The 15,513-nt window shown below is 40.5% G+C and overlaps 1 protein-coding gene across 2 annotated transcripts in view; it reads left to right on the top strand.

Annotated features, from left to right (window-relative positions):
- The window catches only part of CDH12 (cadherin 12), a 330,249-nt gene extending 315,137 nt beyond the window's left edge, over positions 1–15,112 (top strand). For both annotated transcript variants that reach the window (XM_089516580.1, XM_089516582.1), the window contains exons 10-12: positions 4,738–4,855; positions 11,870–12,121; positions 13,849–15,112. In XM_089516580.1, coding sequence (XP_089372706.1) covers positions 4,738–4,855; positions 11,870–12,121; positions 13,849–14,348 — 870 coding nt within the window. In that variant the 3' untranslated portion in view covers positions 14,349–15,112. The remainder of the gene's footprint in view (positions 1–4,737; positions 4,856–11,869; positions 12,122–13,848) is intronic.
- The last annotated feature ends 401 nt before the right edge of the window (positions 15,113–15,513 follow it).

Here is a 15,513-nt window from a genome sequence, read left to right as displayed (position 1 = left end):
ACAAATGTTGCAGTTCAGTAACTTCTTGAGGCAGGGACATAGCCAAGGGGGGGGGGGGGTTGGGGTCCGGACCTCCCCCTTCTATTAGAAAAATGAATGGTGTGCGCCGCCGCGCCCAAGCCCCATTATAATGGTGGCACTTAGTCTGGAACCCCCCCTTCCTAAAATCCTGGCTACCTCCCTGCTTGAGGGTGATATCACTAATTTTCATATTGAGTGTACTGGTCACCATTCAAAAGAGAAACATGTATTCAAGACAGCTCACATAAAGATCATGCTTGTCTGAGCAATGCTTGTAACAATCCTGAAAGGTAAGTCTGACCTACTGTATTATCCCCAGATTGTAAACTCAAAGCTGAGGCTGAGACAATAATTGTTTAATCAAGATTACATGGTGACTTTGTGGTCAAGGAAATTGAAGTATGACTAACTGACTTATTTTTGCATTAATGTGTATAATATGTTCATATAGTGCAGTTAACCAGGGGACCTGGGCCTGAGACATCTGAGATCTAATTCCCAGAGAGCCATGAAGCTCACTTGATGACCTTAGGCCAGAAACATTTTCCTAGTCTTACCTATCTCAGAAGGTTGTTTGAAGAAGATAAATGTATACTGTAACATACCATTGTTACTTTACTGCTACTACTGACTCATTCCATGTATTATATGTAGTGGTCTGTCAAAGACTCTGTAAACTGCCCATTTTACTACCTGTCTGAAAGTAAGAAAATGGTGGTATGCTACCCAGAAGGTTACAATATAAGGGCAGTACTAAGACTTGGTGGTAACAAGTTACAAACAATTGGCTAGTTGTAGTCAATACTTTGTTGAGTAACAATTCAGTAGTTGTCATTAATGGGGAATTGATTCACTCCTTTTACTTTTTAACTGTAACTTTCAGTTACTTTAAATGTTAAGGGAGTGTGATCTTATAAAATGGTGGTGGAGCAGTGTCACGTGGTTAAAGTGCATTTTTGTTTTGAATTCAGAGAACTCCAATTTCTAAAAAAGGAGAGAAAATAATGTTGTTTTTTTATTTGTGAGAAATAGGAGAACTATCATTTTAAAAAAATCTACATTGTAGGGCTCTAAATTGTAAGTACTTATTTTTTTGAAATAATTTCACAAGCTCTGGGTTGTAAGCTGTGTTTGGGCTTTGTGGATAAATAATTATTCAAGCTTGTTTTAGGCAACTGCACTTTTTATCCAGTGGGCACCTTAATGGGTATTGAAGTGATTGTTCTGCAAACTAACTGTGACTCTCCAAAAGATGTATTCAGCCATCATATACTTGGCCTTCAGGGATCAAGTTAGGCAGTATAATCACAAGTTTCTTACCTGGGAACAAAACTCATAAAAGACAGCAATTTCCTTGCCAGGATGGGAGAAACAGCAGACAGAAACATAAACGCAAACTATATTACAGGAGTAAATTCTGTTGACTCTCACTACCTTGTGTAGCATGTTCTCCCGCCTCCTCATTAAAAGTTCCCTGAAACTCTACTTCTTTTTGAGGTGCTTCTCAATGGTAACAAAAGCAACAAAATCTGCCCTGTTATGTTGTGGTATATAGTGCTGTTTTATAAGCTTTGCAAAATCAAATGGAGACTTTCAAGCCCCCAGGTCATAACATTTTTTTCTTACTGCATTCAAAACTGTTGCCCAAAGGACATGGAACTTGCAGCCTCAACAGTTCTGTACTTGAATTACTACACCTGTGGAACAAAACTATCTCCTTGATCTCCTTTCTATAGACAGAAGTGGGTTTTAAATAATTGCCTGTGGAAGCTGCTTATACAACATTTGTCCCTTTTACAGCATTTGTTTCTTTGAGATTTACAAGGATATGTCACAGCAGCAGCCTAAAATAACCAAGTGTCCACAGTCACAGGGGAATATCAATAATCCTGAATGCATGTGGTGAAGAAACCTGGCATTTTTGTCACCAACTTTGTTTTGCTCCAAGGACCAGGAGAAAGTCTTGTGTCATGTCACCGTGGCCCTGTGCAGACCGGCCATTAAGGCCAGCCTGGGGGCAAAGTGTCCACATAATGCACACCCCAACTCTGCCCACAGGGTGTCATGATGTTGCACACCGCTCCATATGGTGCGTGGTGTCAGAGCACAGCACTCCTTTGCTGCTGTGTTCACACAACACAGCACCAAAGGAGTGCCTTCAAGCCACAGCCCCGCAGCTATCGCACCCTTTCCATAGCACAAAAGGAGTCACTTGCCAGAAAGGCCAGATCAGGGCTGCAGCATATGGTTGTCACAGCCCTGATCCAGTGCACCTGAAGGTGGTTGCAGGCCTTTAGGGCAGTCTGCACAGCCTCTGAGTTAACTAACATGAGATGGTACAGCCCTTTCTCCTTGACCTTCCCTCTAGGCTAATAACAGATACTAGGCCAACTAGAATAGATCCCCTGCTTGTTGCTAGTTTGAACTAGACTAGAGTGAATCAGAAGAGCTTACAAAAGTGTTGCCTTGACAAGTATTTATTGATTCAGGGGATCTACTCTATTGGGTCTTGAAATTGGATATAAGCCTGGAATGCATGAAAATTATTGTTGTTCATGCCACCTAACCATTCTCAAGGGTGAGGTCAGCACCTTCAGGCATTGCTTCTTTTGGGTGATTACTTCCTATAAGGAAAAAACCTTACAATTACAGGAGGAAATAACATCTTTGTCTTCTGGCTCTCTTCTGGTGTGTGTGCACCCACACACAGGCCTTCAAATGATGACCAGAATATGGAAGTTCCAAATTGCTTAAAATATATGTTTTTTTAAATGCTTACATGTGTGCAGTTAGGAATTCTGAGGTACTTGGATCTATAGTAAGATTAGGCAGCTTAGACTTCCCTGAGGGGGGACAAAAAGGGAAGATACATCTCCATGTGCTATATAGATGGCTGTTGATAATGAAACAAGCCCAACACAGTTTGGGCTATGACATTACTTCAATGGCCTTTTCCAATGACAATATATGAAACTAGCAACAGCAATTTCTGGAGCTGAGAAACTAATTCCATTTCCTGGACCAACATTTGTCAGTTGACAAATGGAATGTGTTTGTCATCTCCAGAAATTTCTGCTGCTAGTTTCATATATTGGCCCTGATGTTTGTTGTTGTCTGTCTACAAGTAATTTTTGACTTATGGGGACCCTAAGGTGAACCTATTACAAGATTTTCTTGTCCGACTTTTAGAGGAGGGTTTGCTATTGCCATCATCCAAGGCTGAAAGAATGTGATTCACCCAAGATCATCCAATGGGTTTTTATGTTCAAGCGGGGAATCGAGCCCTGATCTCCAGAGTCATAGTCCAATGCTCAAACCACTACAGCACACAGGCTCTCACTTGGAAATATCTGTATCCTTTTTTCCCCCATGGAATTGTAACTCCCCTTTATTCTTGTGGATTCCACTGCATACACTTCAGTATTTATCTCTTTAGACTTTCCCTAGCCAAAAGAAATCTATGACTACATATTTATTTTTCAAAGAGACACTAAGAGTGACAATAATAATAATAATAAAAAATCAGTAAGAAGATTATGTAGACATTCCATTCCATACGCGGCTTCTTGTTTACACAGAAGCCGTGTCGCCATTAAATGAATGGCATGTTCATGAGCCCCATTATATTGAATGGAGCTCGAGTTTACGTGGGATTTGCCTTACACGCGGGGGGGGGGGGATCCCCCATGTAAGACAAGGCTCCACTGTACTTTTCTTAATCTGTTGCCATGTTTCTCTCCTATACATTAACTCATTCACAACATTCAAATGCAATTCTAAAATCCAAATTCCCAAAGTGTACCTTTCACGCTTAAATGGACCCATTGTCAGACACAATATAACAGTTGACATAGTTTTTTGTGGGTTTTTCGGGTTCTGTGGCCATGTTCTAGAAGAGTTTATTCCTGACGTTTCACCAGCATCTGTTGCTGGCATCATCAGAGATGCTGGCAAAACGTCAGGAATAAACTCTTCTAGAACATGGCCATGTGGCCCAAAAAAACCCACAAAAAACTATGGATGCCGGCTATGAAAGCCTTTGACTTCACATAACAGTTGACAGTTTACTACTACTTCCAACTTTCTCTAATGTTGTATCTCTTCTTGCTATAAGAGAATATAACTTTATCAGTACCTTTGAGCTGACAGTTGTTCAGACATTCTAAGCAGATTAACTTTCCATAATACCTAAACTGCACTCCACGACTAGGTCAGTTAGGTCTCCCAAAGTAGGACTACAAATCCTAGAAGCTGTAACCATTGACCATTTGAAACTACTTGGTTAAGGGCTGTTCTGGCATCCAATAGCTACACATATTTCAAAAGTTCCATTCCTTTAGTTTTCTCTCTGGGTTTATCAGATTCACCAGATAAGTTAGCAGGTTTTTTTCCTTTTTTCCTTTCTCTGTTTTAAAGTTTAAATGTTATCAAAAAATTCTTTTGCCATTGCAAATATATAAATAAAGATCCAAAACCAAGGAACTGTGCCATCTGCAGAGAGAGTAAGTTTTTGTGTTTATGCTAAAAACTAAAATGCACCTTTCTATTACTGGATTAAAGAAGTGAAGTCTCAGTAGTTATGGATGGATATCAAATCCTGTGCTGTTGTAACTCATCACGGTCTGATTCTGTTGCATTATATTGTGAGCAAATTAAGGCTTTCTTTTCTTTCAATTGGAAATCTGTGATTAAGTTTTATTTCCACTATGGTTTTAGGTAATACAAGTTGTTGGTGCTGCAGACAAGGATTTGTCACCTGCTGGGCAAAGATTCTCTTTTCGGCTATCACCTGAGGTTTCTACAAAGCCAAATTTCACAGTCCACGATTTCAGAAGTAAGATTGCTTTTTTATCTTTCTGCTTCAAATAATGATGGTGCCAATTATTTTGTTCTGTGATTCTCCTGCCTACAGCTTTTTGACCACATGGGTGAAAATGACTTGCTTCTCTGTGTAATTGTTTCTCAGAAGCTGAACAAGAAAAAAAGAGAGCTCAGGGGCAATGAAATACTAGGAGTTACCAATCTATACACTAAGTAATGCTAGGCTTCTACAGTGGTGGATCTAATGTTATGAAGAAGCCCTCCAATTCAAGGCATGACTGGAGTGAAGTACAGTTAAAGATGAGGAAATGCTCCTCCTCTTCCTCTTTCCTGCACAACTGGTTCCAATGGGTGGCTTCCAAGGACTACCTGGGAGGAAAGCAGCACATTCCTCCACTCAAACCATGGAGGACAAGCCCAGGACTGGCAATGGGGGTCCTCCCCCATTTCCTCAGCCACCGGCTCCCACTAAAAACCCAGAGAGATGCAGACTGATGCCATCTCAAAGTGTGAATAATTGAACCAGAATGCGTGAGTGAGGATATTTGCATTGTTCCAGTAAAAAAAAAAAGATGTGTGAATGACCCCCCATGTTAATAATAATAATAATAATAATAATAATAATAATAATAATAATTAGAAGATTTATTTCTAGCCTGCCCTATCATGGAGAATCCTGGTGGGTTACAACAGTAAAATACATCAAGGTTACAATAAAATCCAGATCTCTTCCAGCAGGCCTTTCTGGGATAGATAACCCGGCCTCAGGAACCCTCTTCTCATGAGAGTCCCCAAGGTCCTCCCTGGAAATGCCACCGCAGTTTACTATTTTATTTGTTTTGTTTTGTTTTGTTCTGGTTTTTTTTGTCTTGTAATAATGTGTATGTGTTAATGTTGTTTAATTTGTTGGTTTTAATTACAACTGATTTAATAATTTTTTAAGGGGGGGAGGGAATTTTGATGTACAATGTATTGTATTTTATTGTTGTAGCTGCCCCGATTGACCTCAAAGGGGCGGGATATAAATACATTATTATTATTATTATTATTATTATTATTATTATTAAAATCCAAAAAAGAAAAAATCCATCCCTATACCCACCCCCCAATCCCAATACTAAAACAGGATTAAAACATTATAATATAAAAACAGTGGAACAATAAAAACATTTGATTAAAATTTGGAGGAAAACAGGCAGATGAAGAGGCATTTTTGTAGTCATGATCATATTCATGTCAAGTTTGAATCCGTATCTCTATATCCATATCTCTGTATCTCAATATCTGGGGCGGGGTAACTATGATGGAAAGTTAACTCCTAGTTCTATGATGACATATATGTTAAGGGTTAAAGCCAGCAAACTGAGAAATGCTTAAATGTGTGTGTCTGACCATGAGCATCCAGCACCAGAAGGACAAGGCTAATCAGCCACAGCTGATGCTCATAGGCTAAAGGTCACTCTGTTTGCCTACATGCAGCAAAGCCTGGATGATGAAACATGTGTCTGCATGGACAGGAGGACACTTTACAGTGTGGGACAGGAAGTGACTGAGTTTGGGAAACCGCATAGTCTGGAGTGAATATAAACTCAAGGGCTTCCAGTAATTGCTTGTGGGTTTGAGTAGGGTTGGTATTTGTTTGATCTGTATAGTAGCTTTGGTGATTTATGGTTAGCACTCTGTAAATAAAGATAGCACTTTTGGGAGCCTGGCTTCTCTAGTCATTTATTCAGCTGGAGCCAGAGCAGCAGCGATTGTTGGAGAATTCCCGAGATTCCTGCAATTCCTTCACTTTTGGAAGACATCCAGTGCCTGTCATCTTCACTGAGGACTGTGAACCACGTTTCTGCAAAATTGTCAACTACTCTGCTATATTCCAGAATTGGTTGATAAGCCCAGCAGTTTTTCTGCCAATAGTTATTGGGCTCAGCAGTTATATTGACATATATTGCCACAGTTAAATTTCTTGTTCTAATCAACTTAAAAAAAAAAATTATTGAGACAACCAACAAAACAAACACAACTTTCTATATCTTAAAACACACACACAAAATGAAAAAAAAAAACCACACACACAATAAAAAAACACATCTAACTAACTAGAAGGGAATATTCCAATTCAATTTTATTAATGCTTAAGCCAAAGGCCATTCACATGATTAAAATATAAAACTAGAAAGGAATATCTTCTAACTTCTTGACTATCAAAATGCTTCAGTTATCTTTAGCTTCATATCTCTGTCATTAGGCTACTTGTCTTGTTTCTATCCCAGCTGGTCATTAGAGCAGCTATAACTTTAAAATTTGGCTCCTGGGTTTGTTTTTTCCCTCCTCACTCTCCCTCCCTTCTTCCTTTTGTGTTGTGTGTTTTAGATAGTAAAATGAGGCAGAAACAGTCTTCGGATTTTTAATTGATCAGAGGACGGTCTAGGATTTTTTTCAGCAGAAGAGCTATGGGGGCATTAAATACATAAAAAGTAAATGTCTGTGTGAATCTGGTAATGAATGAATACCATATAAACACTAACCACCTGGATTATGTCACAATGGATTAACACTAAAACTGGTGTTAATAAGATGGATGATATTTAATCAAAGCAGTTGAAAAGCTAATTTAAGGAAACTGGACTCCCTAAATACATTATGAATTTGATATATACCTTTCAAGTGTGGCTTCTGTGCTAGCAGATACTGGACAAAGCCATAACATCTACCCATAGGCTTTTCTGTAAAAATAAAACTTGCCTTCCGATACTCAGCAACTGATAGTTCCAATGGGAACTGAACCTATCTGCAAAGGAACAGGATATGTCACTTCATCTCTCAATTCTTTTCCAGCTGCATTCAAAGAAGGAAGTTTTTAAAAAGCATCCAGTCAAGAAAACCATGTAATGTTGGGGGAGATGCTGTGAACTGGAGAGTGTTAGAGAGATAATAAAGCAGGAGAGAGCACCGCAGGCAATCCCAATCAGAGCGGCTAGCAAATTGGTTTCTAATCTCACTTGCTGCTTAATCCTTTTAATCTTTACATCAGTTTTCTTCTTCATTGGGTTTCTTTGATTCAAGGGAAACTGTGATAACCCAGCTCCTACTGAGGAAAGTGGCAAAATGCCTCTTACAGAGGCCTGCACTTGCCTTAATCAGAGATTACCAGCAAATGTACTAATGGTATCAAGTGTCTAGTTTGATTTCTGGTGGGACTTTTCTTAATCATCTCTTCTGAACAGGTGCAGGATTGAGGAAGATTTCCTATCTTTTGAAAGGTGTCTCTTGTGGAAACTGGCAAAACAAGAAAGCCACATTTCTCTTCCTGCTGGAGCACTGAACAAAAATCACAGCAGCTGAAGGGCATCCAAGCAAACCTAAAGAAAAACAAGAAACTAGAGATATGGAAGAGATAATATCCCCTGCTAATGTGATACTTCCTGTCTTTCCTTTTTCTTTTTGTCTGCTCTAACAGGCTTGCAGTCAAACTGAATTGGCTTTGAAACAAGACTCATGATAATTACCATTTGTCCAGAAAAGATGGGAAAGGTTGCATTATCTTGCATTATCATTATATTATAACCAATTTTAGTGTGACATTTCTCCCTTCTTCCTCTTCCTCCTCTTCTTCTTTTTGGTAATGATATAACAAAGAGATTTTCTTACTGATTCTGGAACCTCACATAGGTCAGGATTTGACTGTTAACGCACATGTGAGAGTGACCCTCAAAGCTGCAACTGTGCATTTTCTCTCTCTTTCTCCTATAATGCCTAGAAAGGTTGGCCCTTCTCTAAAGAAATCACATCAAGCAGATAAGGGGTGAGAAATAGTAGCCAGGTGTTGGTAGACAGAAGTCTTTGTGTTGTGTAGCCTCCTTTCTGTCCTCTAAACTAATCTGCTGCCCTCGGGAGTGGTGAAGGATGCTGTCCCATTGCCAGTGCTGGAATAAGACTCAGCTCTCATGAGCTCTCATGAGTGGCAGCTGATGACTCCTCTATCAGTGATGATGTGAATCCACTTTGGATTTTAATCTAGATTACAGGGTACAGTATTAATCTAAAATAGAATACGTTCTTAAATTTCAGACTAAAATCTAATTCATTGCCTCTGGTTGGTTTGTCTGTGTGAAAAAATGGAAGCCTTTCCTTCTCTTGAGGCAATACAATGTTTTGGACAGTCTATTCCGGACCCACACCACCTCCACCCCACCCCCCAAGTAAGGGAAATTTCACATAAACTCAAGCCCTTTAATAGTCAACAGGGCCCGTGTTCATGGTGGCGTAGTGGTGCGGCAGCATGCATGGGCGTATGGGCACACATGCCATTACTCTTTCCGACGCATGGTGCCATTTCTTCCAGGGTGGCTTCCAGAATATGCTGGAGGCCATGGAGATTATTGCACTGCGTTCTGAGAACGTTCCGTATCATCACGTGATGAGAACGTTCCTGGAACAGATATTACTGCATTAGTAAACTAGAACGTGATCAGAATGTGATCAGAACTGCATTTTACCGCACAGCGATTCCTGAAACTGTTCCGAGAACATATTCCACCAAGGCCGCCTCCGTCTCCTGATTGGCTGAAAGAATGACAGGCAGGGAGGCAGGGAAGCAGGCAGGCAAGCGACTGCAGTGAGGGAAGGGGTGTGTGTGTGAGAGAGAGGGGGGAAAGGAGGAGGGAGGGAAGGGAGGGAAGAAGGAGGGATCGGGAGGAAGGCAGGGAGAAAGAGAAATGGGGAGAGATGAGCCTTGCAAGTTACATCCCAAACCTCCTTTGCAAGGCTGGGAAGAAGGAGGAACTCCATGCAGGTCTCATCAAGCCGAAGGAAAGCAAGTTGCCAGGAAGGGGACTGGGCCAAGGGCAGAGCCCCGGCAGCCATAGCAGCTCTTTAAACCGGTTAGAAAAGAAGAGTCCTCTGCTGTCATCCCAATTCCCCATTTTGGCTGCTTGTCACCCTTTTGCCTCCTGTGTGTGCGCGCATGTAATGTGTGCCTTCATAGAATCATAGAATCATAGAGTTGGAAGAGACCACAAGGGCCATCCAGTCCAACCCCATTCTGCCATGCAGGAAATCACAATCAAAGCATCCCCAACAGATGGCCATCCAGCCTCTGCTTAAAGACCTCCAAGGAAGGAGACTCCACTACACTCTGAGGAAAGAGTGTGTTCCACTGTCAAACAGCCCTTACTCTCAGGAAGTTCCTCCTAATATTGAAGTGGGATCTCTTTTCCTGGAGCTTGCATCCATTGCTCCGGGTCCTAGTCTCTGGAGCAGCAGAAAACAAGCTTGCTCCCTCATCAATGTGACATCCCTTCAAATATTTAAACAGGGCTATCATATCACCTCTTAATCTTCTCTTCTCCAGGCTAAACATCCCCAGCTCCCTAAGTCGTTCCTTGTAGGGCATGGTTTCCAGACCTTTCACCATTTTAGTCGCCCTCCTTTGGACACGCTCCAGTTTCTCAATGTCCTTTTTGAATTGTGGTGCCCAGAACTGGACACAATATTCCAGGTGGGGCCTGTGAGCTTCCCTCCCCGCTTTAATTCTTGTCTGGCTCTTTGCTATGGAATTCTGGGAGTTGTTTGCTTGCTTTTGTGTGTTGCTCCAAACAGAGGAGCTTTTGTGGGTTCCTTCCTGGAGGGAAGGAGGAGAAGGTCCTGGGCATCCCTGCCATCCTTACCTCCTGCAGGCTGCCAGCACAGGAGCCCCGCTGGACCTGACACTAGAGGCCCCCGCAGAAGCAGCCAGACCCTCTCCCTCTTGCTCTCTGCTCTGGCCCCCCTGTTTCCCTCTCTCTTTCTCTCTCTTTCTCTCTCTTTCCCTTCTTTCCTCTTCTCTCACTTGTCCCAACTTTCCTCCCTTCCCTCCCTCCTTCTTTCCCCCCTCACACACACACACCTTCCCTCACTGCAGTCCCTCGCCTGCCTGCCTCCCTCCCTGCCTGTCATTCTTTCAGCCAATCAGGAGACGGAGGAATGAGAGAACGGATTTGAGAACAGATAAGAATATCGCACACACCTCTGTTGGAACGTTCTCATTACGTTTCAGCTCTCTGGGAACACATTCATATCTGTACCCTCCTGGAACACGTTTGGAACACATTTAAACGTTCTGAGAACCTGATTGGAACACATACATGCGGTATACTCAAATGCGTTCCGTTCTCATCACGTGATGAGAACGTTCTCAGAACGCAGTGCGATAATCTTCCATGTAAGGCGTGCCCGCATATAACATGGGAGCACTATAATACAGAATGATTTATGTGATTTGCACCACCCCACTCCACCTTGTGAAAGCATAGGAGATTATCACTTGTCAAAAAAAAAGTGTGACTTACCCCTGCCAAATGTGATGTGACTTCATCATCTGACAAGTCTCTACGGACCTTTTTGCATGGCAAAAAAGTGCAACTTTCCCCTGCCAGGATACAGTTGCTTACAAGATGTAGATGGGAATTATCACATTAAAAATGCCATCAATGCTGCCAATGCCACCAGGCGACTACATCCTAGCTGCATCCAGGCTGATTTGCAAAGATGGGAGCTTCCTGTGCTTGCAAATTGGCCATCTGAGTGCAGCTGGGAGCTTGGATGCAGCCAGGGTTCAGTCACCCAGCAGCATTGGTGGCATTTTAAATGCAATAATTCTCAACTGTATCTTATAAGCATGTATCTTATCAGCCTGGATACAGCTGGGATGCAGTTGCCCAGTGGCATTGGCAGCATTGACGACATTGGTGGCATTTTTAATGTGATAATTCCCAACTGCATCTTGTAAGCAACTGTATCCTGGCAGGGGAAAGTTGCACTTTTTTGCCATGCAAAAAGGTCCATAGAGGCTTGTCAGATGATGAGTCACATCACATTTTGCATGGCTGGATGTTACTAAGGGAACATGGAAGCGATGAAGGATTATCGCCAAGACATAACATGTGGGTTTAGCCATAGTTTCCCAGCATATGACAGCTCTTACCATTTCTGAATCATAAGGCTTATCTTAAATGTTCTTTTTTGTTTTGTTTTATTTTCTCCGCAGACAATACAGCTGGGATTGTAGCCAGGAGAAGTGGGTACAGCCGTCAGCAACAAGAACTGTATTTCCTTCCAGTTGTGATAGAAGACAGCAGTTATCCAATACAAAGTAGTACAAACACAATGACGATCCAGGTTTGCAGATGTGATTCTGATGGCACTCTCCTTTCTTGCAATGCTGAAGCCATCTTCTTGCCTGTTGGACTCAGCACAGGAGCCTTGATTGCAATCTTGTTGTGCATTGTTATACTTCTAGGTTAGTGCTTCTCTTTTTACATAAAACAAATCTAGGTGTCACAATATATTTGTAAGATGTATCTCCACAATGGAAAATGTGACAGAACATTATAAGATATAAATGAAACAAAGCTGGTTCAGATGATGGGCACAGCCCAGCCAGTTATGCTAGTAAAAGCTCCTCAAAACTAAGCATAGCCAGGTAGACTAAGCTCAGAGTATCTTCTTGAACAATACACCCTGAAGCCTGGTCTCTCTGCAGATACAGCAGAATTTTATAAAGTTCATCAACAGAACAGTTTTGTCATGGAATTTTAGAATTGGCTTTGGCCACTCTAGATGTTGTAATTAAATTAAAATTAATTTTAATTAATATAATTTATAATTAAAATATTTAAAGTGTCTGTATCCATCTTACCCTTCCCGATTGATGATAGTCATCTTCAGATACTAAAAAAGAAAAGGAAGAAAAGAAAAATCCATTGCATTACAGGAACTGAAAAGGTGTACCAGAAGAGTACAAAGAAATTTCTGAGATACAAAGTAAATTTTCTGTACCAATTTTCATTACAAAGATAATGGTTGGTATTCAGTATAGGGTTTACATCTACATATGGACTTGAATCAGTAGGAAATAAAACTAAGCAGTTCCACAATTACCATATTTAGCAAGAGACTGCCATAACATTGCTATATAAAGAAGATAGCAATGGGATTGTTGCTCATCAGGGCCAGTGCATGTTAGATGCTCCTGATGCCCATCAAGACAATGACTAGGGACTGCCAATGCACACTAGTAGAGTCCAGTGTTCACTGGGACACTGTTTCTGGTACCTTCGTATGTATATTCACAGAACTAGGAGGGTTCTGTGACAACTCTGCTACATAGCTAAGTATGTACAGTTATGCAGTGTAGATCACAATATAGAATTGTTGCCCCATAAAAATAAGCACATTTGAATCTTTGTTGTTGACAACTGATCTAATCTATTATGCCCAGGTATTATGGTATTAAAATATTATGTGACAAAGACTAACACTTTATTAGAACTTTAATTAAAATGTGGCAAAATTTGTGTTATAGCTGATATTGTGATTGTTAACATATATGAGAACTGGTGTAGCATAGTGACTGCAGCACCTTGCCCATTTCCATGGAAGTAAGCCCATTTGAACTCAGTTGATCTTAATCTGCATGAACATAAATAGGATAGTCCATAGTGGACCATAGATGAGGACTTATCTGATTCAAGTCACACTTTTGTCATGAATACCCCTGGTGGCATGGCCTTAGCAACCCACCCCACCTCTTAGCCACAGTGCTCTTTCCTCCACTTTGTAATAAACATAATAACATCAGTCTGGCTCACAAGACTTTTCTAAGGTGTACAGACTAGGGGTTTTTTGTTTGTTTGTTTGTTTGTTTGTTTGTTTGTTGTTAAACCTTCCACCTTCTGCTGCTTTGTATCTATCATAGTATTCTCACACATGAAAATATTAGAATTTCTCCAGACTCTCTCCTTAGAGAGTCTTGTTTGGGAAGGGAAGCAAATAGCCTTATAAAGGTCAGGAGTCTTTTGCAGCCCAACTGTAACATTTAAGCTCTGGTCCATTTTATACTTGAGATACAAAAACAATTTGAAAATGAGCCCTGTTAGTTCTTAGATGTCAGTCAGCGATCCACTATTTCATTTCAGAAAGGAGAGCTCTTTCTGTACTTAACTGATCATTTTCTTCTTGTCCTAGTCATTGTGGTTCTGTATGTAGCACTGAGACGGCAGAAGAAAAAAGACACCCTCATGACCTCAAAGGAAGATGTCAGAGACAATGTCATCCATTATGATGATGAAGGAGGTGGTGAAGAGGATACCCAGGCGTTTGACATTGGGGCCCTGAGGAATCCCAAAGCAATTGAGGATAACAAAACACGGAGGGATATAAAACCAGATACTCTCTGCTTGCCTCGTTCAAGACCGCCTGCAGAGGACAACACAAATATCAGAGATTTCATAAATCAAAGGCTTAGAGAAAATGATGGGGATCCCTCAGCTCCCCCTTATGACTCACTAGCAACATATGCTTATGAAGGAAATGGATCTGTGGCTGAATCCCTCAGTTCTATAGATTCCCTTGCAACTGAAGCAGACCAGGACTATGATTATCTGAGTGACTGGGGACCACGCTTTAAAGTCTTAGCAGAGATGTTTGGAGAAGAAGAAAGTTATAATCCTGATAAAGTTACTTAGCTGGGGGGACAAGGGAGGAACAAAAAGGAAAAGTTAACCACAACAAATTTTGAAATAAGCAAGCTTTATAGGACAAGATCCTTTTGATGATAAGAGACAGAAGCTGTTTCCAGAAGCTCCTATATTTATCATACTGTCAATCTTGGTTTAACTATTTGTCAGAGGAAGGATCATCCTTGACTTTTTGTTGTTAGCTCATTGGTTTGTTGATTTTTCCAAAGTTTTTATTTTGTATTATTACCTTGGATCCACAGTGAGGCAATCTCAGGCCTAATAGCTACAATTTATTGATCTTTTAAAAAATACCCAGAAGGAAGGATAGCTTTCTGGCATCATGGTGGAAGAGTGGTAGATTTTTCTTAATTCCACTGAAGTGCCTATTGAAACTCTTACCATTTAAAGTGGAAATGATTGCAGCAATGAAGTGAAGGAAAACTGACATAAAGGAAAGGACATTAATTTTTATGTCAAGAAGCAATAGCCACATGCTGACTTCTGATTCTTTTAAAACACAGCAGCTGGAATCTGTCCAGTGACCACAACTTGATGGGGAAAATGTTTTGTTCTTTTTTTGTTTGTTTTTGTTTTTGATTTTTAACCAGGAAAACAAATCGTCTGCCAGAACAAAACATTTCTTATGCCTACACTTCACTGGGGGGAAGGGGTTAAAAAAAGGTTATTCCGATTCAAGTTGTAAAGTCATAAACTGAATTCAATTGATATTTAAAATGTTCATCAAGATGTTACACTTTTTAAAGAATTAAAAAATGAGCTGTGACAGAATCATATATTTCTCATTTCAATGATACAATTGTTGTCCAATGCTTTCTTTTTGCTGAGGAAACCCTATGGTGTTAACTCAATAGGTGATTCTTTTCATGGTGGTTGTTTTCAGTATCTCCTTTTATAAAGCAAACAAATAGATTGTTCCCATTTTGTTTCATGTTTTGTACGAGCATTTTTTTAAAAAACAGTATTTGTTGATCAGAAAATCTATGTACATATATGCCACTTGGCATTTGCAGTTGACAACAAAAAATTGCCATCCATTTTTTGTTTTGATTAGCTACACATGGATGCAGAGTTCTGTCCATACAAAGTAATGAAATGTACAAAACAGGAATGAACTAAGAATGTAAATCCTCAATTATTTCATCCTAACATG

This window comes from Sceloporus occidentalis, unplaced genomic scaffold (genome assembly GCF_023333645.1).
Source record: "Sceloporus occidentalis isolate IW3139 unplaced genomic scaffold, rSceOcc1.0.p SCAF_3, whole genome shotgun sequence".
NCBI lineage: Eukaryota > Metazoa > Chordata > Lepidosauria > Squamata > Phrynosomatidae > Sceloporus > Sceloporus occidentalis.
Note: the sequence above shows the minus strand (reverse complement) of the source record. Positions and strands in the feature narration are given on the sequence as shown.